Consider the following 26,762-nt stretch of genomic DNA (forward strand, 5'->3'; position numbering starts at 1 on the left):
AGGACCCACCATAGTACTCTTACCTAGCTCTGCCCCATTGCGTAGGCACAGTAGAAAATGAGTCACTTGTGCCCAATGTTTCCCTAGGGGACTCGAGTGCCTTTGGATCCTCTCGGAAACGCAGGCGTCGGGGACTTCCGAGGTTCTTCGGGAGCGAGCAAGTAGCCTTGGATGAACGAGTAGGGCCGGAAACAGGCCTCCTCTCCCTCCTGCGCTCCCGTAGACGTCCATCGAGCCGTATTGTTAAGGCTATGTGGGAGTTGAGGTCCAGAAGTAACTCCCGAGCTGCGAGCTCAACTTTAATCTCCTCGGATAGTCCATGAAGAAAGGTATCAAACAGAGACTCTGGGTTCTAGGCACTCTCAGCAGCCAACGTGCGTTAGTCTGCCACACTACGGGGTTGGTTCTTGACGTAATCAAAGTAGCTTTCAGGCCGCATCTCTCCCGGACACCGGATGATCGAATACCTTCCTCACCTCCGAAGGGAACGAAGAGGGCTGCAGCTCAAAGATAAGGGAGCACTGGGAAAGAAACGCCCGGCAGTTTCCAGGGTCCCCAACATAGCGCTCAGGAGGAGGTAAGCGTGGTTCTCGGGAAGCCGGGGTAGGCTGTACAAAATCATCACTGGCAAGGGAATTACTGAGCGTCCGGGAGGTCTCCGTTGTGGCATGCTGCCTGATAGTACACGGAATTACTCTAGTAACGTCTTGAAACCTTGTGTTGTGTTTTGGGATTGCGACTACTCGGACCTTGGCTGCAGCGCGTGGTCACCTAGTCTGATGTGTAAATTCTTAACTCACATGTTTTATAACCCAGGGTAGAATTGGGTGTTTCCGCCTTCATGGCAAGTTCTCTGGGCGTATTTAGTTACGAGGCAAGTCATCAAGATTGTACTCTAATCAAGTTTAGACAACTAATTTCACAGTTCACTTTTACAAAAACGTTCTCTTTAATCTGGACATTTTCCACACAACGTACAATATGTAAACATCATGTGCATATTATGGAAACTCTTCAAGTTAAAATGTTTTCGTTATAACGTCATCATTTAACTTTTAATAACATAACAAAAATGACATTCATTTTCCTATTCCATATATCGTTATTACCACCATTTTGGCTGATGGAATATAATGTCCCAAAATCCATTTATTGCATGTTACTGTTAGAGTTAGATTCTCCATAGGGCCCACTCACACATTCCAATCCTCCACACTGAGAGGACAAAGGATTTTGTCTGCTGCCTTAATGAAAGTAAAGTCACGACACAAGTGGTACACACACTCACATATAGAAAAGTAGTACACACACTCACATATAGACAATTAGTACACACACTCCCATATAGACAAGTGGTACACAAACCCCCAAATAGACCAGTAGTACGCACACTCCCATATAGACCAGTAGTACGCACACTCACATATAGACAAGCGGTACACACACACTCACATATAGACAAGTGGTCCATTACATTGTATCTTAGTCTCAGGGATGAGATCATTCTCCTCAAGGCCAATAAATCCTTTTACCTTCCGGACTGATCAGATTCACCCAACACCAGAACTACAACTAAATAAACAACGTTCAATGCTTAACAAACCCCAATGTTATAGTTTTTTGGGCAACAACACAAATATATAATTCTGACAAACAAAGTGGGACGTGTGTGATTTAGAGCCATAAACCTTTTGTTTACTGACAATTCAAAAGGTGCTTTGTCAGCAGTCAGAGTTTGATATGGCCAAAATTCAAAGTCAAACTTAACTCAAGAACCTAAAAAAACGAATCAATAAGGAATGTAAAAATACAAGGACTGTATGTTTGAAGCAAACATTAATATCGGTATTATTGTATTTTCAGATAGCTCATAGATGTATGGGATGTCAACCTCTCAGCAATTTAAAGGGCGAAGATACTGTAACCAACATCATTCTCATCTTATTCTTACTGGAGCTTAGTAGTGAAATTCAGGAATGTGTGTACCTGTTGAGCTTCAGGTCTGCTGAGAAGATGAGTTTCCCAGGGTGGTCGATAGACCTCCACATCAGACCAAGCATCAGCACGTCCAACCAGCAACTCTCCAACTGGTGCATCTGGTACGTCAGACTCAGCTCTACAAAGCCTATAGTACACACACACAGATGAAAAGAAAGTGGAGGCAGTTAGTGCTCATTGTATTCTGAAGGGAGAAAAATGGGGGAGGGTCATGCTTTTTCAATTTCAGTCAAGGGGAGGGACTAGTATTTTTTAAATGCTAGTCCAGGGGAGGGTCATGTAATCTGTAATTGACAAAATTTCAATATTCTTCAGTATTTTTGAATTAGTTGCTTATTATGATATATACAGTGGGGCAAAAAAGTATTTAGTCAGCCACCAATTGTGTAAGTTCTCCCACTTAAAAAGATGAGAGAGACCTGTAATGTTCATCATAGGTATACTTCAAATATGACAGACAAAATGAGGGAAAAAAATCCAGAAAATCACATTGTAGGATTTTTAATGAATTTATTTGCAAATTATGGTGGAAAAAAAGTATTTGGTCAATAACAAAAGTTTATCTCAATACTTTGTTATATACCCTTTGTTGGCAATGACAGAGGTCAAACGTTTTCTGTAAGTCTTCACAAGGTTTTCACACACTGTTGCTGGTATTTTGGCCCATTCCTCCATGCAGATCTCCTCTAGAGCAGTGATGTTTTGGGGCTGTTGCTGGGCAACACGGACTTTCAACTCCCTCCAAAGATTCTCTATGGGGTTGAGATCTGGAGACTGGTTAGGCCACTCCAGGACCTTGAAATGCTTCTTACGAAGCCACTCCTTCGTTGCCCGGGAGGTGTGTTTGGGATCATTGTCATGCTGAAAGACCCAGCCATGTTTCATCTTCAATGCCCTTGCTGATGGAAGGAGGATTTCACTCAAAATCTCACGATACAAGGCCCCATTCATTCTGTCCTTTACACGGATCAGTCGTCCTGGTCCCTTTGCAGAAAAACAGCCCCAAAGCATGATGTTTCCACCCCCATGCTTCACAGTAGTTATGGTGTTCTTTGGATGCAACTCAGCATTCTTTGTCCTCCAAACACGACGAGTTGAGTTTTTACCAAAAAGTTATATTTTGGTTTCATCTGACCATATGACATTCTCCCAATCTTCTTCTGGATCATCCAAATGCTCTCTAGCAAACTTCAGACGGGCCTGGACATGTACTGGCTTAAGCAGGGGGACACGTCTGGCACTGCAGGATTTGAGTCCCTGGCGGCGTAGTGTGTTACTGATGGTAGGCTTTGTTACTTTGGTCCCAGCTCTCTGCAGGTCATTCACTAGGTCCCCCCGTGTAGTTCTGGGATTTTTGCTCAACGTTCTTGTGATCATTTTGACCCCACGGTGTGAGATCTTGCGTGGAGCCCCAGATCGAGGGAGATTATCAGTGGTCTTGTATGTCTTCCATTTCCTAATAATTGCTCCCACAGTTGATTTCTTCAAACCAAGCTGCTTACCTATTGCAGATTCAGTCTTCCCAGCCTGGTGCAGGTCTACAATTTTGTTTCTGGTGTCCTTTGACAGCTCTTTGGTCTTGGCCATAGTGGAGTTTGGAGTGTGACAGTTTGAGGTTGTGGACAGGTGTCTTTTATACTGATAACAAGTTCAAACAGGTGCCATTAATACAGGTAACGAGTGGAGGACAGAGGAGCCTCTTAAAACTTCTTCTTAATAGGGGGCGCTGTTTTCACTTTGGGAAAAAAATCGTGCCCAATTTAAACGGCCTCGTACTCTATTCTAGATCATACAATATGCATATTATTATTACTATTGGATAGAAAACACTCTCAAGTATCTAAAACTGTTTGAATTATATCTGTGAGTAAAACAGAACTCATTTGGCAGCAAACTTCCAGACAGGAAGTGAAAAATCTGAAAACGAGGCTCTGTTTCAGGGCCTGCCTATTGAATTGCCTTATATTTATGGATATGCATGCACTGCATACGCCTTCCACTAGATGTCAACAGGCAGTGGAAGGTGGAATGGGGTGTCTAGCTTGATCTGAGGTCGAACAAGAGCTTTTGGAATGACGTGTCCAGAATTTCCTTTCTCTACCTAGGCACCTCCATATTGTCTTATGATAAGCGTTCGGTATACACGGCTAATATCTCCGGCTATGATTTTATTTGATACATGTGATAATAACATCGTAAAGAATGTTTTTTCAACCGAGTTTTATCAGATTATTTAACGTTTATTGGGACTTTGAGTTTTCCGTTCTCTGCGTCGAGAGAAATTGGGAACGTCATCAACATTGGCTAGCATTGTGGCACGAATTCGACAGGAGAAAAGGACATTCTAAAACCAAACAACGATTTATTCTTGACCAAGGACTCCTTGTACAAGATTCTGATGGAAGCTCAGCAAAAGTAAGAACAATTTATGATGTTATTTCGTATTTCTGTGTAAAATGTTGAGTCCTATTATCCGCCGTTTTGGCGGGCGCTGTCTCGCTATAACGTAAGCTGTTTGTTATGGTAAAGTTATTTTAAAAAATCTAACACGGCGGTTGCATTAAGAACCAGTGTATCTTTCATTTGCTGTCCAACATGTATTTTTTAGTAAAGTTTATGATGAGTTCTTTGGTCAGATTAGGTGAGTGTCCAAAATAGCTCTGGACATTCTGGTGAATCGATGCTACATATTCACAATGTATAACCACGGTTTGCAGCTCTAAATATGCACATTTTCGAACAAAACATAAGTGTATTGTATAACCTGATGTTATAAGACTGTCATCTGATGAAGTTGGTGAAGGTTAGTGATTAATTTTATATCTTTTGCTGGTTTTTGCGATCGCGACCTTTTGCTGCTAATAAATGCATTTGTGTGTTTGGCTATTGTGGTAAGCTAATTTAAAGAATAAGTTACAGGTCTGTGAGAGCCAGAAATCTTGCTTGTTTGTAGGTGACCAAATACTTATTTTCCACCATAATTTGCAAATAAATTCATAAAAATCCTACAATGTGATTTTCTGGATTTTTTAAAATCATTTTGTCTGTCATAGTTGAAGTGTACCTATGATGAAAATTACAGGCCTCTCTCATCTTTTTAAGTGGGAGAACTTGCACAATTGGTGGCTGACTAAATACTTTTTTGCCCCACTGTATACAGTACCAGTCAAAAGTTTGAACACACCTACTCATTCAAGGGTTTTTCTTTATTTGGACTATTTTCTACATTGTAGAATAATAGTGAAGACATCAATGCTATGAAATAACACACATGGAACTAGGTGGTACATGTGATGAGTACGATAACCTGGTATGTTTTAATTGTAAATAAGTAAAAAAAACTAAAAAGTGTTAAAAAAATCTAAAATATATTTTATATTTGAGATTCTTCAAAGTAGCCACCCTTTGCCTTGATGACAGCTTTGCAAACTCTTGTCATTCTCTCAACCAGCTTCACCTCGAATGCTTTTCCAACAGTCTTGAAGGAGTTCCCACAAATACTGAGCACTTGTTGGCTGCTTTTCCTTCACTCTGTGGTCCAACTCATTCCAAACCATCTCAGTTGGGATGAGTTTGGGTGATTGTGGAGGCCAGGTCATCTGATGCAACACTCCATCACTCACCTTCTTGGTCAAATAGCCCTTACACAGTGTGGATGTGTGTTTTGGGTCATCGTTCTGTTGAAAAACAAATGATAGTCCCACTAAGCGCAAACCAGATGGGATGGCGCATCTCTGCAGAATGCAGTGGTAGCCATGTGTGATAGCCAACCAAAAATCTCAAATTTGGACTTATCAGACCAAAGGACAGATTTCCACCGGTCTAATGTCCATTGCTTGTGTTTCTTGGCCCAAGCGAATCTCTTCTTATTGGTGTCCTGTAGTAGTGGTTTCTTTGCAGCAATTCGACCATGAAGGCCTGATTCACGCAGTCTCCTCTGAACAGTTGGATGTTGAGATGTGTCTGTTACTTGAACACTGTGAAGCTTTTATTTGGGCTGCAATTTCGGAGGCTGGTAACTCAAATTAACTCATCCTCTGCAGCAGAGGTAACTCGGGGTCTTCCTTTCCTGTGGCGGTCCTATTGAGAGCAAGTTTCATCAAAGCACTTGATGGTTTTTGCGACTGCACTTGAGGAAATTTTCCGGATTGGAAAATTTGTTCTTGAAATTATTTACATTTTCCGGATTGACTGAGCTTCATGTCTTAAAGTAATGATGGACTGTCATGTCTCTTTGCTTATTTGAGCTGTTCTTGCCATAATATGGACTTGGTCTTTTACCAAATAGGGCTATCTTCTGTATATCAACCCTACCTTGTCACAACACAACTGACTGGCTCAAACGCATTAAGGAAAGACATTCCACAAATGTACTTTTAACAAGGCACACCTGTTAACCTGTTGAGGACAGAGGGCGCTGTTTTCACTTTGGGGGAAAATCGTTCCCAATTTAAACGGCCTCGTACTCAATTCTTGCTCGTACAATATGCATATTATTATTACTATTGGATAGAAAACACTCTCTAGTTTCTAAAACCGTTTGAATTATATCTGTGAGTAAAACAGAACTCCTTTTGCAGCAAACTTCCTGACAGGAAGTGGAAGATCTGAAATCGATGCACTGTTCTAGGGGCTGCCTATTAAAGTCCTTGATATTTATTAGTTTAGATGCACTTCATACGTCTTCCACTAGATGTCAACAAGCAGTGAGAGAAGAAATTGAGTGTGTAACTTGATCTGGGCTCGATTTAATAGCTCTTGGCATGACGTGTCACCAGTTTCCTGTTTTCTGGAGAGCGCGAGAAGGGACCTGGATTTGCCTTCTGTAAAGCTGTCGTTATGGACGACTAATATCTCCGGCTTTGATTTTATTTGATACATGTGACAATATCATCGTAAAGTATGTTTTTTCAATATAGTTTAATCAGATTATTGAAATTTTTTCGGGAGTTTTGCCGTGTTCCGTTCTCTGAGTTTGTTGACGATGGAGAGATTCGCGCTACTTGGCAAGTGTGCTTGCTAAATCGAGAGGGAAAAAAGCCTTTCTAAAACCAAACAACGATTGTTCCCGACAAAGGACCCCTTGTACAACATTCTGATGGAAGATCAGCAAAAGTAGGACCCATTTTATGATGCTATTTCATATATCTGTCGAACATGTTGTACTAGTCGTTTGCGCCCAGCTTTTGGGTACTCTCTCGCTATACGTAAGCTGGATGTCGTAATGAAGTTATTTTTAGAATTCTAACACGGCGATTGCATTAAGAACTAGTGTATCTATCATTTCCTATACAACATGTATTTTTTTGTTATGTTTATGAATAGTTATTTGGTCAGAATATGTGTGTCAGAAAAAGTGTCAGAAAAATATCCGGACGTTGTGGGAAAAAGATGCTACGTTAGCACAATGTATAACCACTGATTTCAGCTCTAAATATGCACATTTTCGAACAAAACATAAGTGTATGTATAACCTGATGTTATAGGACTGTCATCTGATGAAGCTTATCAAGGTTAGTCAAAAATTATATATCTTGCTGGTTTATTCGCTATCGCTAACGTGCCTATTGCTATCGCTAACGTGCCTTGATGAATGAATGCGGTAATGTGGTAGGCTATTGTAGTAAGCTAATATAATGCTATATTGTGTTTTCGCTGTAAAACACTTAAAAAATCGGAAATATTGGCTGGATTCACAAGATGTTTGTCTTTAATTTGCTGTACACCATCGATTTTTCAGAAATGTTTTATGATGAGTATTTAGGTATTTGACGTTGGTGTCTGTAATTATTGTCACGACTTCTGCCGAAGTCGTTGCCTCTCCTTGTTCGGGCGGTGTTCGGCGGTCGATGTCACCGGTCTTCTAGCCATCATCGATCCATTTTTCATTTTCCATTGTTTTTGTCTTGTCTTCCCACACACCTGTTTTCAATCCCATCCATTAGCTCTTGTGTATTTAACCCTCTGTTTCCCCTCATGGCTTAGTCAGAGATTGTTTCTTGTTAGTATTGTTTTTTATGTGTATAGGTGCGCGACGGGTCTTCGTACCCATATTTTGTTTGTTCGTTTCTTATTAGTGTTATGGAGCATGTATTTGGACTTTCATTAAAAGACTCCATTTTACACTCCGTTTGACTCTCCTGCGCCTGACTTCCCTGCCACCTATACACACGACTCTGACAATTATTCTGGCTGCTTTCGGTGCAATTTCTGATTGTAGCTGCAATGTAAACTATGATTTATACCTGAAATATGCACATTTTTCGAACAAAACATAGATTTATTGAATAACATGTTATAAGACTGTCATCTGATGAAGTTGTTTGTTGGTTAGTTTGGTTGGTTCTTGGTTAGTTAGGTTGGCTTTGTGCATGCTACCTGTGCTGTGAAAAATGTCTGTCCTTTTTTGTATTTGGTGGTGAGCTAACATAAATATATGTGGTGTTTTCGCTGTAAAACATTTTAAAAATCGGACATGTTGACTGGATTCACAAGATGTGTATCTTTCATTTGCTGTATTGGACTTGTTAATGTGTGAAAGTTGAATTTCGCACTCTGCCTTTTCAGTGGAATGTGGGAGGAGTTCCGCTGGCGGAACGCCAGAGCCAGACAGGTTAACCTGATGAGGACAGAGGGCGCTGTTTTCACTTTGGGGGAAAAACGTGCCCAATTTAAACGGCCTCGTACTCAATTCTTGCTCGTACAATATGCATATTATTATTACTATTGGATAGAAAACACTCTCTAGTTTCTAAAACCGTTTGAATTATATCTGTGAGTAAAACAGAACTGATTTGGCACAAACTTCCTGACCAGGAAGTGGAAGTTAGCTTACCACAATAGCCAGAAACACAAGCCATTTACCAGCAGCAAAAGTTAGCGATCGTAACAAACCAGCAAAAGATATATAGTTTTTGACTAACCTTGATAAGCTTCATCAGATGACAGTCCTATAACATCAGGTTATACATACACTTATGTTTTGTTCGAAAATGTGCATATTTAGATCTGAAATCAGTGGTTATACATTGTGCTAACGTAGCTACTTTTTCCCACAACGTCCGGATTTTTTTCTGACACTCACATATTCTGACCAAATAACTATTCATAAACATAACTAAAAAATACATGTTGTATAGGAAATGATAGATACACTAGTTCTTAATGCAATCGCCGTGTTAGAATTCTAAAAATAACTTCATTACGACATGCAGTTTACGTTATGGCGAGAGCGTGCCCAAAATCTGGGCGCAAACTACTAGTTCACATGTTCGACAGATATATGAAATAGCATCATAAAATGGGTCCTACTTTTGATGATCTTCCATCAGAATGTTGTACAAGGGGTCCTTTGTCGGGAACAATCGTTGTTTGGTTTTAGAATGTCCTCTTCTCCAGTCAATTAGCACGGAAAGCTAGCAAAGTGGCGCGAAGCTCTCCTTCGTGAACAAACGCAGACAAATCAACACGCCTAACGTCCCGAAAAAATTTCAATAATCTAATAAAACTATATTGAAAAAACATACTTTACGATGATATTGTCACATGTATCAAATAAAATCAAAGCCGGAGATATTAGTCGTCTATAACGACAGCTTTACAGAAGGCAATACCAGGTCCCTTCTCGTGCGTTCCAGAAAACAGGAAATTGGGGTCACGTCATGCCAAGAGCTTTTATTCGACCTCAGATCATGTTATACACTCCATTTCTTCTCTCACTGCCTGTTGACATCTAGTGGAAGGCGTATGAAGTGCATGTATACTAATAAATATCAAGCACATTTATAGGAAGGCCCTAGAACAGAGCATCGATTTCAGATTTTCCACTTCCTGTCAGGAAGTTTGCTGCAAAATGAGTTCTGTTTTACTCACAGATATAATTCAAACGGTTTTAGAAACTAGAGAGTGTTTTCTATCCAATAGTAATAATAATATGCATATTGTACGAGCAAGAATTGAGTACGAGGCCGTTTGAAATGGGCACCTTTAATCCAGGCTACTCAATACTGCCCCTGCAGCCCAAACAGGTTAATTGAAATGCATTCCAGGTGACTACCTCATGAAGCTGGTTGAGAGATTGCCAAGAGTGTGCAAAGCTTTCAAGGCAAAGGGTGGCTACTTTGAAGAATCTCAAATATATTTTTATTAGTTTAACACATTTTTGGTTACTACATGATTCTATGTGTTATTTCATAGCGTGGATGTCTTCACTATTATTCTACAGTGTAGAAAATAGTAATAAAAAAATAAAAAATAAACCTTGTAGAAGGTAGTGGTAGTTGTGTAGTTGACTGGTATTGTATATCGATGTGTGCCCCATCTCTCATTCTCCACTGGACGCACAATATAAATTTAGTTATGTTTATTAATTCAACCATTTAAATAAACAAGCACACACAAAACTTGAAAAGCCATACATGCACATGAGTAAAATCATTGAGGATAATACACGATAACGTCTGGGACTTATTTCCATTCTGGTCCTCTTGAGACAAGACGTCAAGGTAAGATCCAACACGGTTGCAAACAGTATTACAGCGAGATAATAAAACCTAAAAACGAAGAAGAACATCTATGATATCATTGCAGTTGCATCGCAAGGTACACAGAAGACATCAAATTGTTTTTGCCCAGAGAGGATGTTGTTTTTATGGTTAGAGGCAACACATTCCTCTGAGACTCCAGTATACAAGAAAGTATCTTTCCCAGCATTACTCCTGAGCCTGTATAAGCCCACATTAGCATCACCTGATCTGGTACTGTGATTGTGTGCATCCCTAACATGGGGAAAGTAATCAGCTAGATATCTGGGCGCAGAATCATCAATACTCCTGATAACCAAACCCAGTATAATCTGGGACACCTTAGCCTCAACAGGCAGCCAGTTGAGTTCCTGAAAGCAGCTCCTGCCCGTGAGTACGTGGACTCACCTTCAACACTACCCTGATCAGCTTATTGTGGATTATTTTGAGTTTCCCCTTCAGAAACATATATAAGCCCCCTAACCAGGAAGTATTAGTGTAGTCAAAATGGCATTGAATGAGGGCAGTGGCTAGCACTGTCATGGAATCCTTATCAAGTCGCTTGGACTTTCTAGCCAAAAATGTAGTCCTGGCATTAACCTTCCCTAGCACTTTAGTGGCCATGCTCACACCTGTCAAGGATGCATCCCTGCTAGCTAACAGAGGTTTTAGTAATCAGCACCTCACCCCCTAACTCCACTCTGATTTCAGAGAACCTACAAAATTAGGTCTGGACCCAAAAAGAATTGCCTTAGTTTTACCTAAGTCCAGAGATACACTATATATACACAAAGTATGTGGACCTCCCTTCAAATTGGTGGATTTGGCAATTTCAGCCACACCCCGTTGCTGACAGGTGTATAAAATTGAGCACACAGCCATGCAATCTCCATAGACAAACACTGGCTGTAGAATGGCCTTACTGAAGAGCTCAGTGATTTTCAACATGGCACTGTCATAGGATGCCAGCAAGTCAGTCCGTCAAATTTCTGCCCTGGTAGAGCTGCCCCGGTCAGCTGTAAGTGCTGTTATTGTGAAGCGGAAACTTCTAGAAGCCGCAAAGTGGTAGGCCACACAAGCTCACAGAACGAGTCCGCAGAGTGCTGAAGTGCGTAGCATGTAAAAAAAAAAATAAAAAAAGCTGTCCTCAGTTGCAACACATACTACTGAGTTCCAAACTGCCGCTGGAAGCAACGTCAGCACAATAACTGTTCGTTGGGAGCTTCCATGGCCGAGCAGTCGCACACAAGCCTAAGATCACCATGCACAATGCCAAGCGTCCGCTGGAGTGGTTTAAAGCTCGCCGCCATTGGACACTGGAGCAGCTTCACCATCTGGCAGTCCAATGGACTAATCTGGTTTTGGCGGATGCCAGGAGAACGCTTCCTGTCCGAATGCATAGCGCCAACTATAAAGTTCTGTGGGAGAGGAATAATGGTCTTGGGCTGTTTTTCATGGTTCGGGCTAGGCCCCTTAGTTCCAGTGAAGGGAAATCTTAATGCCACAGCATGGCAACAGTTTGAGGAAGGCCCTTTCCTGTTTCAGCATGACAATGCCCCCATGCAAAAAGCAAAGTCCTTACAGAAAGGGTTTGTCAAAATTGGTGTGGAAGAACTTGACTGGCCTGCACAGAGCCCTGAACTCAACCCCATCAAACACCTTTGGGATGAATTGGAATGCCGATTGCGAGCCAGGCCTAATCGCCCAACATCAGTGCCCGACCTCGCTAATGTTTGTGAGGTCGGGCACTGATGTGGAGGCAAGTCCCCGCAGCAATGTTCCAACATCTAGTGGAAAGACTCCCCAGAAAATAGGAGGCTGTTATAGCAGCAAAAGGGGGACCAACTCCATATTAAACGCCCATGATCTTGGAACGAGATGTTCGACGAGCAGGTGTCCACATATTTTTGGTCAAGTAGTGTAGCTTATTATCTCCAAGCCATTTGCTAATGTTAGTAAGTGTGCTAAATATGCTCTCCAACAGTTTTACTTTTATGAGACACCGGAAGTGTTGAGTGATCCTCTTAAAGGAAAAGTCGGCAAGAACAAGCATCTTTCATATCCTTTATATAAAGTAAAAACAGTAAGACCCCCAAGCACGCTCCCTGCGGTTCACCACAATTCATTGGTTTTGCCTGAGACAGTGAACCTGTGGTGGATTTTTTTTTACCCTGGCTATATGATTGTATGTATTGGTTGCTATAATGTAATACATATTTGCTTCATGACATATTTTATAACTAGTTCCCTTTGTGCTAGTTCCCTTTTATAACTAGTTCCCTTTAGCAGACAATAACCAAGAGAGAACTTTGAGCTTGGGTGAACGCCCAGAAATAGCCTCTGAGAACTTTATCAGCAGCAGGTGTCTTGTTCCACATTCTCTTTTGCACCCAAACCTCCTCCCTTGTGCTGAGGATGAATCATGTCCTAGCATAAAATGTGCTCGGGGACAGCCCCCTGGCGCAGCTTCTGAACGACCTATAATACAGTTCATTTACTAATTGACTTGAGTCCTTGATGGTAATTTCCATTACAAACCATTAACCTCTTGCTCCCTACTTGACAAGTAGGACTTTACCCAGCCTAGAGGGATACTGCTAAACCACAGTTCCTTCAGTTTGGAAATGAGAAAACAGTGGTTAACTGTTTCGTCGGTCTTTTGTCGGTCAAGCAGTACCATTCAGCAGAGTTTTCCCTCATCAATCTCTTTCCTGATGATGTCAGTCAAGTAAAGTAGACATGAATCAGTGGACTATGTTTTTCTAAACCCTGACAGAAAATCATACATTCAACTTTGTTTGTTGACATATTCATACATTAGCTAATGTACAGCTCTCTCCAGGATTGTTGATGTTATACTGAGGATAATTCCCAGGTCATACTTTATCCCCTTATTAAACAGAGTTATAACTTTAAACTGTTTTATGTCCCTGGGAAAGATGCCATGTTCAAGAGAGAGATTACCTATATGTGTAAAACAAGGGGCAATTTGCTCAGCAGAATCTCTAAGAAAACGTGCAGGAATATTATCCAGGCCTGTGGCTTTGGAGCATGTAAAGTCTGCTAGCAGCTTGCTAACCAGCCTGCTGGCAACAGAAAAAAAAGTGTTGGATCATTGGCAAATCTTCTTTTTCATATACCATCTCCCCTCTGATGTTCAGTCCAATACTGTTTAGTTAGTTTTTGTTAGTACTACTACAGCCTAGTTCCTTAAATTATTTCCAAAGCTTTTCAGGGTCATTTTTGTTCTCAATGATTTTATCGGCAAAGTAACCCCTCTTAGCTTCCTCCATCCTGCTCTGTGCATCCATTTCTGTGACATTTATATAGGATAACATCAGGCTGCTCTTGAGAGTTATTACATTTCTTAAAGGCCTTATTCCTTGCTTTGATAGATTCTAGAATCTAATGACTAAACCATGGGCTAGATCTTTGCTCTACTCTGACCCCTCTAATGGGAGCCATCACATTCACCACCTCAAGGAATCTACATTTAAAGGCTTCACACGGTCAACAACTACACTACCCAGCAAAGGTGACCAGTCAATTTTACCCACTTGCTCCCTAAACATTTCAACACAGTTTCTTTTTTTGTCTTTGATTCTAACAGTTTTGTGACACTTAAATATATCTTTAAAAACTCCCTTGTGCAAAATGTAATACAATGATTACTGATTCCATAGACTATTACTCTACTCTGAGATATTTTGGATTTATCAGACACCAATATTAAGTCAATCGTACTTTGCACTGTTTCACATATCCTGGTGGGATCTTTATAATTTGGGTCAGAGCAAATTATCTACAGAAGTGCATAAATACATTGTGGGTTGGGCTATCCTTTTTGCAGACATCATTACAGTTTGACAACACAATTGCAAGACCTTCATAGAATGCATTCTGATTGGGCGGACTGTAACACACCCCCAACAAAATCGTCTTGGTTTTGGGAAGGCAGATATCCAGCCAGACAATCTCCAGATCATTAAATCTGATCTGATGTTATAAGCAATGTTATAAACAAAGGCACATATCTCATCACCGTTCCGATCCTTCCTGACAGAATAATTGTACATCTCAATTTCACAAACAGATTAATCCAACCATGTCTCTGTAAAACATAAGACACCCACCTCTGATTTGCGAACCAACAGGCGTATCTCATCAATCTTCAGTAGTAAGCTTCGGACATTTAATTGCACAAAATGTAAACCTTTCTTCCCAAAGGCCTTGCTGAATTCTCGATCCACTTGTAACTCGCCTCCCTGCGCACTGCCTCTGGTGGCCTCTCTGCCGCTATGGAGCACCCCTCCCCATGTTCACGCATTGCCAGCTCACCTTCCGCTGCCCCGTTGTCCACACCACCGCATCCCCAGTCTATCGCCTCTGCGCTACTGTGGAGCCCCCCTCCTCTGGTGCACTCTCCATCCTACAGTGGTTCGTCCTATAAAAGTTGCAGCATACTGCAACACAGCTTGCATGGTGCCATAGAATTCTATGGCACTTTATTTAAGTGCCAACCACTGGTACCATTAATGCCAGTTAGTGCTAGTTTGACCACCAGAGGGCATCTTTGAGAAGCATTTGATAGCCTTCAATATCGGCTGTAGTAGAGATTTTTTTTTTTTTTTTGTAAGAATAAAGTATATGGGACTGATTTTAAGAAATTTGATTTGATTAATATTATGGTGTTTCTATTCCAAGAAAAACATAAAACCCTCTGGGTTTCCGTTAGGCTGGAACGGAAAATATGGCGTTGTACAACTTGACGGTCGGGAGTAGGTTACAGTACCGGGCTATTTATCTAAAGAATCCCCATGTTGTGTGGGCACGCGGGACACCTGTGTTCTTATTACAGTATCTTCGCCCTTTAATTTGCTGAGAGGTTGACATCCCATAAATCTATCTGAAAATACAATAATACCGATATTAATGTTTGCTTCAAACATACAGTCCTTGCATTTTTACATTCCTTATTGATTAGTTTTTTTTAGGTTTGACTTTGAATTTTGGCCATATCAAACACTGACTGCTGACAAAGCACCTTTTGAATTGTCAGTAAACAAAAGGTTTATGGCTCTAAATCACACACATCCCACTTTGTTTGTCAGAATTATATATTTGTGTTGTAGCCCAAAAAACTATAACATTGGGGTTTGTTAAGCTGTAGTTCTAATGTTGGGTGAATCTGACCAGTCCGGAAGGTAAGAGGATTCATTGGCCTTGAGGAGAATGATCTCATCCCTGAGACTAAGATACAATGTAATGGATGTGGGAGTGTGCATATTTCCTTTTTTTTTCTTTTAAAGGGGTGGATCAGCTTAATATTGCGGAAAGAATGTTGCTTCCAATGTAATTGTCTGCATCATTTCCAATCCCTCATATTTTTTGGGTAAATATATATATCTCCATAAACGTATGCATACATATACACATATATACATACCTATATAGACATACATACTTTTAAAAAGAATATACCTTTATTATTATTCCCCGCAAACCCTACCACCGATCCCCCAATTGGAGTAAACTAATAAACACTTCTGCTTTTACGTTCAATGTATACATATTATACACATTTTACAGACACAGTCTACACTTTACCATAGCTCTCTCTTGTTTGTTCTTAGTCCTTCCTCTATTTCTGATGTCCATCCAGTTTGATTTCTATTTGTAACTGTGCTGTTTCACAAAAGTTCCGAACCTATATACATTTTACAGATCCCATATGCTTTACATTGTTTATCTTGTTATTAGTCCCACCCTTCAGCTCCATTCAACCCCTCCCATCTATCTCTCAATATCATCCATTCGGATTTCTATTTGACATATATTTTTCAACTGTGCTGTGATGCTTCACAAAATAATTGAACCTTCCTATTCTCATAGCTTCTACAAATTGTAAATTAAAAATAAACATTTTTGCTAAAATAATTATTATATTATTGATTGATTGACTATGGCTTTTCAAATCACCCAGTTTTGCTATCTGTAGCGTTAGTTCTAGGCAAATGTTGCAATTCTTCAGCCATTCCTGGACCTGTGACCAAAAACGAGCTACATATGGACAATACCAAAATAAATTATCTGATGACTCTGCCTCCTCACAGCAGAATCTGCAGAGCTGCGAAGATTGTATCCCCCATATATATAAAATTCTATTAGTTGCAAGAATTTTGTATAGTAATTTAAATTGAAAAATTCGAAGTTTTGAATCCGGCGTTGTTTTGCGTATCAATTCATAAAACATGTGTCATGGAATAGGTACATCGAAAATCTCTTCCCAACTATTTAGCAATTTATATGGCACAGCTGTCAGTTTTTTGGTCCTTAAATGAAATTGGTATGTGTTTTTATTTATCACACTTTTCTTTAACCATTTATGTTCTTTAATATAGGACCGACATACAAGTTACTTACTTTTTTCCCCCTTCTACTTGCCTCTTCCATTTTTGTGGTAATGCTGCAAATAATTGGTTGTAATTTTGGGTAGAGCAGACATTTCCATATGTCTGTCTGTGTTAGCTGCATGTGTGACATAACTTCACCAGTCCTATTTATGATATAATTCACAAAAATTATACCTTTTTTAAACATTTCTTCGATAAATAGTTTTTTTTAATCAATTACTATATTTGAATTTAACCACAATATTTGTTGTACTATTTGTTCTGTTCTTTCAGGTGGATTAAACTGAAATTGCAACCAACTTTCTGAGGCTTGTTTAAAAAATAAAGATATTTTGGAGATTATTTCCTTTTCAAACAATCGAAAGTGAGCAGGTGTAATCTGAATAAAGGGAAAAAGGCCCTTCTTGAACATAGGATGAAACATTCGTACCGATTTACTAGAGAACCAGTTTGGATTTAAGTATAACTTTTGTATGACTGATGCCTTTAGTGAGAGGTCTAATGCTTTAATATTTAATCATTTCTGCTCTCCAAATTCATATTCGTTATATAAATAGGCCCTTTTACTTTTATCTGGCTTGCCGTTCCAAATAAAATTCAATATTTTTTGTTCATATAATTTAAAAAGCAGGTCACTAGGTGTAGGCAAAACCCTAAGCAAATAGGTAAACTGTGATATGACTAAAGAGTTAATCAGGGTGATTTTTCCACAAATAGACAGGTATTTTCTTTTCCATGGTAGCAAGATCTTATCTATTTTTGCTAACTTTCTATAAAAATGTATTGGAGTGAGATCATTTCTTTCTTTTGGGATTTGTATACCGAGTGTGTCCACATCTCCATCAGACCATTTAATTGGTAAACTACATGGTAATGTAAAATGTGCATTTTTTAGTGATCCAATACGTAATATGGTACATTTATCATAATTTGGTTTTAATCCAGAGAGGATAGCAAAAGTATCTAGATCCTCTAAGAGGCCGTGGAGAGACTCTAATTGTGGTTTTAAAAGAAAACATGAATCATCAGCGTACAATGACACCTTAGTTTTTAAACCACGGATTTCTAATCCCTTAATATTATTGTTTGATCTAATCTTAACAGCTAACATTTCGATGGCAATAAAAAATAGATATGCCGATAGTGGACAACCTTGTTTTACTCCTCTAGATAGTTTAAAACTTTCTGACATGCACATTTGTGGCCTGCTGGAGGTCATTTTGCAGGGCTCTGGCAGTGCTCCTCCTTGCACAAAGGCGGAGGTAGCGGTCCTGCTGCTTGGTTGTTGCCCTCCTACGGCCTCCTCCACGTCTCCTGATGTACTGGCCTGTCTCCTGGTAGCGCCTCCATGCTCTGGACACTACGCTGACAGACACAGCAAACCTTCTTGCCACAGCTCGCATTGATGTGCCATCCTGGATGAGCTGCACTACCTGAGCCACTTGTGTGGGTTGTAGACTCCGTCTCATGCTACCACTAGAGTGAAAGCACCGCCAGCATTCAAAAGTGACCAAAACATCAGCCAGGAAGCATAGGAACTGAGAAGTGGTCTGTGGTCACCACCTGCAGAACCACTCCTTTATTGGGGGTGTCTTGCTAATTGCCTATAATTTCCACCTGTTGTCTATTCCATTTGCACAACAGCATGTGAAATTTATTGTCAATCAGTGTTGCTTCCTAAGTGGACAGTTTGATTTCACAGAAGTGTGATTGACTTGGAGTTACATTGTGTTGTTTAAGTGTTCCCTTTATTTTTTTGAGCAGTGTATATACCACTGGGGTCCTGTTTCAGTAATAATAATATCAGACCTTCTTGTTGCGTGTCTGATAATCTACCATTTATATAGGAGTGGTTCAAACAAGCTAATAATGGTCCTTTGAGTATATCAAAAAAAGTTTTGTATATTTCCACTGGTATGCCATCCAGCCCTGGAGTTTTCCCATCTTTAAAGGCCCCAATTGCATCAAGCATTTCCTCCTCTGTAATTTGGCCTTCACATGAGTCTTTCTGTACAGATGTCAATTTTACATTATTATTAGGGAAAAAATCCATACAATTAGTTTCAGATAGTGGAGATGGAGGAGCCTGAAACGAAAATATATTGTTAAAGTACTTTACTTCCTCTTTCAAAATATAATTTGGTGAATCATGCGTGACTCCATCATTTGTAACAAGTTTTAATAAAAAAAAATTGCTAGCATTTCTATATTGAAGATTGAAAAATAATTTGGTGCATTTTCCCGCATATTCCATCTGTCACGTTCCTGACCTTGTTTTCCTTTTGTATAGTTGTGTTTAGTGGGTCAGGACGTGAGCTGGGTGGGCAGTCTGTGTTGTTTGTTCTATGTTAAGTGTCAGTGTTAATTGACCTTGTATGGCTCTCAATCAGAGGCAGGTGGTAGACGTTTTCCTCTGATTGAGAACCATATATAAGTAGGTTGTTTCACATTGTATGTTGTGGGTGGTTGTCTTCCGTGTCTGTATGTCTGCCACACGGGACTGTTTCGTTTGTCGTTCGTGTATGTAGTCTGTTCCTGTTCGTGCGTTCTTCGTAGTTTGTAAGTTCTCAAGTCAGGTCTGTCTACATCGTTTATTTGTTTTGTAGTTTGTTGTAGTGTTTTCGTGTTTCGTCTTTACTTTAATAAATTCATTGTCATATAACAACGCTGCGCTTTGGTCCAATCCCTACTCCTCCTCTTCGGACGAAGAGGAGGAGAACGACCGATACAACATCCAGTTCACTTTATTTGTATAATATATTACACTGGATCTTTCTTGAAAAAGTTCCTCCATTTCTTTTTGTTTTTCCTCTAACTTATTCTGTGCCTCTATGGTACCGTTTTTATTGCTATCTAACTGTACTGTTAGTCCTTCAATTTCCTTTGTTAATAATATGGACTCTTTTGATCTAAATTGCTTTTGTTTTATAGAAGAGTACTGATTTGCATTGCCTCTAAAGGCACACTTAAGTGTCCCATACAATACAGGGATCTGCTGTACCTATGTTATGTCTGAAAAAGTCAGTTATAAATTCTTCTGTCCTAGTTCTAAACAATTTATCATCTAGTAGGCTTTGATTAAATTTCCAAAATCCTCGCCCACGTGGAAATTCTGTAAGAGTAATATACAGTGGGGAGAACAAGTATTTGATACACTGCCGATTTTGCAGGTTTTCCTACTTACAAAGCATGTAGAGGTCTGTAATTTTTTATCATAGGTACACTTCAACTGTGAGAGACGGAATCTAAAACAAAAATCCAGAAAATCACATTGTATGATTTAAGTAATTAATTTGCATTTTATTGCATGACATAAGTATTTGATACATCAGAAAAGCAAAACTTAATATTTTAATATATTAATATATTTAATGTATTAATATTAATATCAGAAGAAAGTTTTTTTTCTGACCATTTTGAGCCTGTAATCGAACCCACAAATGCTGATGCTCCAGATACTCAACTAGTCTAAAGATGTCCAGTTTTATTGCTTCTTTAATCAGGAGTGATGGTTGATGATAATGGGCCTCTGTACGCCTATGTAGATATTGGTCCTGTGTGGCTCAGTTGGTAGAGCATGGTGCTTGCAACGCCAGGGTTGTGGGTTCATTCCCCACGGGGGGACCAGGATGAATATGTATGAAATTTCCAATTTGTAAGTCGCTCTGGATAAGAGCGTCTGCTAAATGACGTAAATGTAAATATTTCATTCAAAATCAGCCGTTTCCAGGTGCAATAGTCCTTTACAACATTAACAATGTCTACACTGTATTTCTGATCAATTTGATGTTATTTTAATGAACAAAAAATTAGCTTTTCTTTCAAAAACAAGGACATTTCTAAGTGACCCCAAACTTTTGAACGGTAGTGTATATTGTTCTGCTAATATCATGGTTAATAATATATCTGTGAGAATATCCAAGGGACTTTTAAATAATTCAAAATTAATAATATTCGCTTTGTTTAAAAAATAATATTTTGGAGATGATTTTGTTTTCAAATAATGTAAATTTTGTGAGAAAAGGCCATTCTTGAACATGGGGTGAGACATTGTTACTAATTTGTAAATAAAGCCAGTTTGCTATTTAGAATAATTTTTTTTCTGTTTTTAGAGGGAAAGAAATCAAAAACCTACAGTGTCTTAGACCATTGCGCCACTCAGGCACTGTACAATGTGACCGGTCAGGAGTGGGCTACAGTACTACAGTAAGAGCAAAATAAAGGAATAAAAACCTTAGTGTAACAACAGTTTTAATAAGTAATACTGAAGTCCTGCATAATTATCCGTTTCTATTTAGGTTTATTTCACCCATTCATTGTCAGTTAGAGACACAGTAGGACCCAAACGCATAGTCAGTGCTCTAACATCCCCTTGCGCTGGTCTGGAGCAATGAAGTAGTCATACTGGGTACCCACAAATTACCTCTCAGTCCTGCAGCATAATAGCAAAACTTTTAGTGGAGCAACCACTGTAGGTGAGTCCTCTGGTCCCACTCCACCTTCGATGATCACATATCCCCGCAGGTACAGCACACAGACAGCAAAGGTAAGTTTCATTGACCCCATGCCCAAAGCTAGTATCGCTGCATTTTAGATGATTCATATGTTTAGAATGCGTGCAGTTGATTCAACTGCGCACATTCCCAATTTTTTTCCCAGTGATGTTTAAAACAAACAAAGTAAAAAAAGTGCTGCCACCAATGCCGAATTTGCCGATCGCCATCTTATATCTTTCAGTACAAACCATTATGCAACGTAACAAACATTCAATTGAACTCAACACACCCCGCCTATAGGCTATTTAGTGTGGTCTCAATCAAATGATACATAGCCTATAGGCACAGGTGTTTCTTATCCTACGAGGTACGGAGCCTGCTGGTTTTCTGTTCTACCTGATAATTAATTTCACCCACCTGGTGTCCCAGGTTTAAATCAGTCCCTGATTAGAGGCAACAATGAAAAAACGCAGTGGAACTGGCTTCGAGGTTCAGAGTTGAGGTTGAGTGCTATAGGCTACGAAGTGAATGCTTGGAGAAGCAGGGAGCAAAGTTTTATTTCTAAGATAGCTGTTGGGATGGTGTAAATAAAACTAGGCTGCATTACACTTTACTAACAAGAGGGCTTTGTGAAGGAGCCTATTTCTTGCTGTTTAAGAAATAAGAGGTAGGCCTACATGTTTGACAGACGGAATTAGGCGATAGGCTGCTATATCAATATCAATTCCTTCACCCACCACCATGCACTCTTTAACTAAATAGTCTACCTCAGTGTCAGTGAAGGGCTGTAAAAACCAAGACTCAAATTGATGGGTATGAGAGGGTATGCTATAGGCCTACCTTTTATTAAAGAAAATGTCAAAAAGCACAGGCCTACTCCTTGTTAACTGATCAGTGTCCATTCCACGGGACGGTTGAGCTAACGTAGGCTAATGCGATTAGCATTAGGTTGTAAGTAACAAGAACATTTCCCAGGACATAGACATATCTGATATTTGCAGAAAGCTTATATTCTTGTTAATCTAACTGCACTGTCCAATTTACAGTAGCTATTACAGTGAGATAATATCATGCTATTGTTTGAGGAGAGTGCACAATTTTGAACATGAAAAGTTATTAATGAACAAATTAGGCACATTTGGGCAGTCCTGATACAACATTTCGAACAGAAATACAATGGTTCATTGTATTCCATGTGTAACTCTGTGTTTTTGTATGTGTCGAATTGCTATGGTTTATCTTGGCCAGGTCGCAGTTGCAATTGAGAACTTGTTCTCAACTAGCCTACCTGGTTAAATAAAGGTTAAATAAAAAATAAATAAAATAAAAATCTGTCTAAAATGTTGCACGTACACTGCTGCCATCTAGTGGCCAAAATCTAAATTGCACCTGGGCTGGAATTATACATTATGGCGTTTCTCTTGCATTTCAAAGATGATGGTACAAAAAAATATAACAGAACGGTTTTTTGGTTTTTTCTTTGTGTTATCTTTTACCAGATCTATTGTGTCATATTCTCCTACATTCCTTTCACATTTCTACAAACTTCGAAGTGTTTCCTTTCAAATGGTACCAAGAATATGCATATCCTTGCTTCAGGGCCTGAGCTATAGGCAGTTAGATTTGGATATGTCATTTTAGGCGAAATTGAAAAAAAGGGGCGGATTCTTAGAGTTTAATATTTTGAAGAAAATTAAACAGATCTGATTATATAAAGTGATCTATAACATTGCTTTGATCCGCAATGCTTTATGCTAGAAACAAGCTGTAAAATACCCGGGAAAGACTTGACTGATGCACTTGGGGATATCATTGTTTTGTTTCTTTGACATTCAGGGAAGTAATCTAATTATGTCACTATCAAATGATTAAGCTATTCACTTTCTGTACAATAGAAGATATTTAAACACAGATAGCATTTAGGGAAACACTTGTGACATTCTCTCATTGGGTTAAGCCACGGTAGAAGAGAGGCCAGCAGTTAAAGCTTACATTTTTCTGCATTGGCAGGCCTAACTTTTGAAAGTACCATGCTCAGATTCCTAATGACTTCCTAGCCACGTGCTTCTACATCTGCATTGCTTGCTGTTTGGGGTTTTAGGCTGGGTTTCTTTATAGCACTTTGTGACATCGGCTGATGTAAAAAGGGTTTTATAAATACATTTGATTGATTGATTCTCAGATTTCATTACAGGGAAAGTTTCGTTGCAAACAAGACACTAATTTGGCATTGGAGAAATATGATAAGATAAACACATAGGCCTATCTCTGTCCATTCTTAGCCTGTAATTTCGGTCATTTGTGTGGTATTAAAAATGTATTCAACTAGTATGTAAAATTACATATCATTTAATTAAAAAGCAGTTTTTTCTCGGACCTGCAAATACGATGATTGATTCATGCAATGCTTTTACTATGAAGGAGATCTTTCTACCCTTACTTTTGTCCAAAGTGGTCTGCAAACCAACAACCTTCTGGCTCGCAGCCCTGTGTGCTATCAAAATTCCAGCGTTGCCATGTAATGCTTACAGGACAAAGGCTCTGGTCTGTCTAAGAAGTGAGGGTAAACGGTAAACATGTTCTCTGCTATCCACTTTGTGTTAAATATTATTTGGGGTATATGGGAGGGTCACTTGTTTGTTTTTTGAAGTGTTCAGGGAGGGTTTAGGTAAAATATATTTTGCTGAAGGGAGGGCCATCCATTTTATTTCAGAGTTTCGATTTTCTCCATGTAACCCTTAAAATAAATAACATTCACTCCCTACATTTAAAGGGACTAATAAAGGACAGATGAAATGCATAGTAAAGCCCTGACAGACTAGGAACACCCTAAAGCGCACAACAGTCTTAGCTGGACAAGTACTGAAAGATGGATATTGGAACAAAGCCGAATGCTGAGGCACCTTCATAAATGAAACTGCAGTGCTCTCTGGAGCAAATCCACAATGCACAGCTAGTCTGTAGAGTTTTTGTTCTTCTTTATAACTGACAATACAAGCACATTTTCACATCTCCTTATGTCACCAAACCCCCAAAGCCCCATTTCAGACAAAAGAGTGTGTGAACTCAGACACATCTCCCCTGAGAGGGAACCTGCTGGGCTCATTTCTACAACCCTGAGTGAGGGGGGAACAATGCTCTGCAGCAGGGTAGAGAGAAGAGGAGAGGAGTAACTCCTTCATAGCCTGTGTGATTTCCTGTCCCTCGGGACTACACAGCCATATGGCTGGCTGCAGTACGTGGGTTAATGAGAAGGATAAGGGCCAACTACTACAGTACTGATCACAGTTAGTAGATATAGAAATAGGGTAGGTTGTGAAGGGTCTACAGTCAGCCAGGTAGTCTTTCTTTCTTTAGACATACCTACTGTATCTCACATATAAACTTGGGGCATCAACCAAACCTTGAACATGTGCTGCACGCAAGCTGACACACACGCACACGCACACACACACACACACACACAGAACAGGTGGCTCACCAGGTATCTTTTTGGCCCAGCTGATCATGAAGAACAGCTCCTTGTTGGCCAGTTTGGTGAGTGACATCATCATCCTGGCTTCAGTGAAGGGCCTCTTTAGGTCCTCCATCAGGTAGATCTCTGGCGGCTCCGCATGCATGATGCAGGATATCAGTTGTTCAGGGGTCAGGGATGAGTGGTGCACTTCCAGCAGGGAGAGGGAGCCCCCCTCCAGATTCCACTGGGCCCTGGCACCGACCCCCACCAGCCTGCCTGGTGCCCCCCGCCCCTGAGGTACACGCCTGTGCCTCGCCCCCATGAAACTGTAGTGCTCCGGCCTCATACCTGAACAACAGCACAGACAAACAACTGATGGATTTTACTCCTACAGATACTTCTGCAAGCTCACAGGCTCACAGCTCACGTTTGACTACATGAGGTTGGGTTTCACAACCCAGCTAGTGAGAGAGAGTAGATAAGGACGATGGCTGCCTACCACACTTCTTCATGCCCACTTCATAACACTTGCGTAGGCGGCAGGACCGGCACATTTTACGGAGGTTCTTGTTGATAGTGCACTGGTTAGTCCCAGGACAAATGTAGTCCTTGTGCCCTAGAAAAGATAGAGCTAGACATTGAGAGATATTACATGAATTGTATACATCACATCTGATCGACCTACATGAACCATATTAATACATAATATACTGCAGATAATCCTTGGAGACCTAAAGTACAGTAGGTAAAAACAGGATATAATGAGGTTTCAGCAGAGAACACAGTGATCCTGCAGTGGACACCATGACCCCAGTTCCCAGGGCAGAGACACTGTACTGACACCACACAGCTCCCTTAGTGGTCCTACCTTTGATGCTCCTCTTGAAGAAGGCCTTGCAGCCCTCACAACACTGCACACTGTAATGGTAGCCCGAAGCGTAGTGATTACATACGGCACAGAAGTTCTTCCTCGGCAGCTTGGTAGGGTGGAGGGGAGGGCTATGAGAAGGAACATCAATCACACTGTTTAACACACAAACTACAAAATGGGTTGCCTATGTTTTGCTAAGAGGCTGTCTCCTTTTGTTTACCCATATTAGATGTTACAGGAGACAAGCAAAGGTCAAATAAGACAGGTGTAAAGATTGAAAGATACAAACGGAAGGTGTGTCACTGTCAGATGCTGGAAGACCGTAGCTACCTGCTAGTGGTGAGGTTGAGGGGTTTAGGCTCTTCAAAGGGGGCGTGTTGGTTGGGATTGCTGAACAGCAAGGGTTGGGGACAGTGGTGGGTCAGCGGGGGCATGTTGTGCTGGCCGTGGTCATGGGGGGGCCAGAAAAGAGGGGGACACAGAGAGGGGTTGTCGGAGATGGTTGGTCTGCTGTAGCCCAGCGTAGAGTGGTTGTAGAAGGCTACAGGGCTGTAATCATGGCTGCTGCCTGTGTGGGAAGAGGGGATGCAGAGGCTGGAGCTCTCCATGCCACTGAGGGGGCTGTAAATAGTGGGCAGGAGTCCAGGGGCCTTGTTGGAGCCCACCTTCTGGACCTGGAGCAGGGGAGAAGTGTCAGTCCCACTCCCAGGAAAACAGGCCATGCTGGGGATAACATTAGGCTGAAGTTGTGGCTGCTGCTGCTGATGTCTATTGCATAGCTCACTGGGCCCAGTCAGAGAGAAGTCCATCTGCAGTATGGAGGGAGGGATGGAGAGTGGGATAGAGAGCAGGATAGAGAAAGTGGATATGGAGTCACACTCAAATACCACATAGATATTCTAAAGTGCACACCAAGTCACTCAACAATAATGTTATCTTCACTCATCCTCCTCTACAAAAACTATTTGATCATTATTTGAATTAATTTAAGGAGTCCCTTAGGAG

At 40.4% G+C, this 26,762-nt stretch overlaps 1 protein-coding gene across 1 annotated transcript in view; it reads right to left on the reverse strand.

Annotated features, from left to right (window-relative positions):
• LOC120023246 (estrogen receptor beta-like) overlaps nt 1-26,479 on the reverse strand; it is a 39,567-nt gene extending 13,088 nt beyond the window's left edge. Inside the window, exons 1-5 of the mRNA XM_038967291.1 lie at nt 26,088-26,479; nt 25,755-25,885; nt 25,386-25,502; nt 24,911-25,234; nt 1,987-2,125 (exon numbers count right to left, since the gene is read on the reverse strand). Of these exons, the coding sequence (XP_038823219.1) occupies nt 1,987-2,125; nt 24,911-25,234; nt 25,386-25,502; nt 25,755-25,885; nt 26,088-26,479 (1,103 nt within the window). The remainder of the gene's footprint in view (nt 1-1,986; nt 2,126-24,910; nt 25,235-25,385; nt 25,503-25,754; nt 25,886-26,087) is intronic.
• Nucleotides 26,480-26,762: the final 283 nt, after the last annotated feature.

The sequence above is a fragment of the Salvelinus namaycush genome, chromosome 28 (genome assembly GCF_016432855.1).
Source record: "Salvelinus namaycush isolate Seneca chromosome 28, SaNama_1.0, whole genome shotgun sequence".
NCBI lineage: Eukaryota > Metazoa > Chordata > Actinopteri > Salmoniformes > Salmonidae > Salvelinus > Salvelinus namaycush.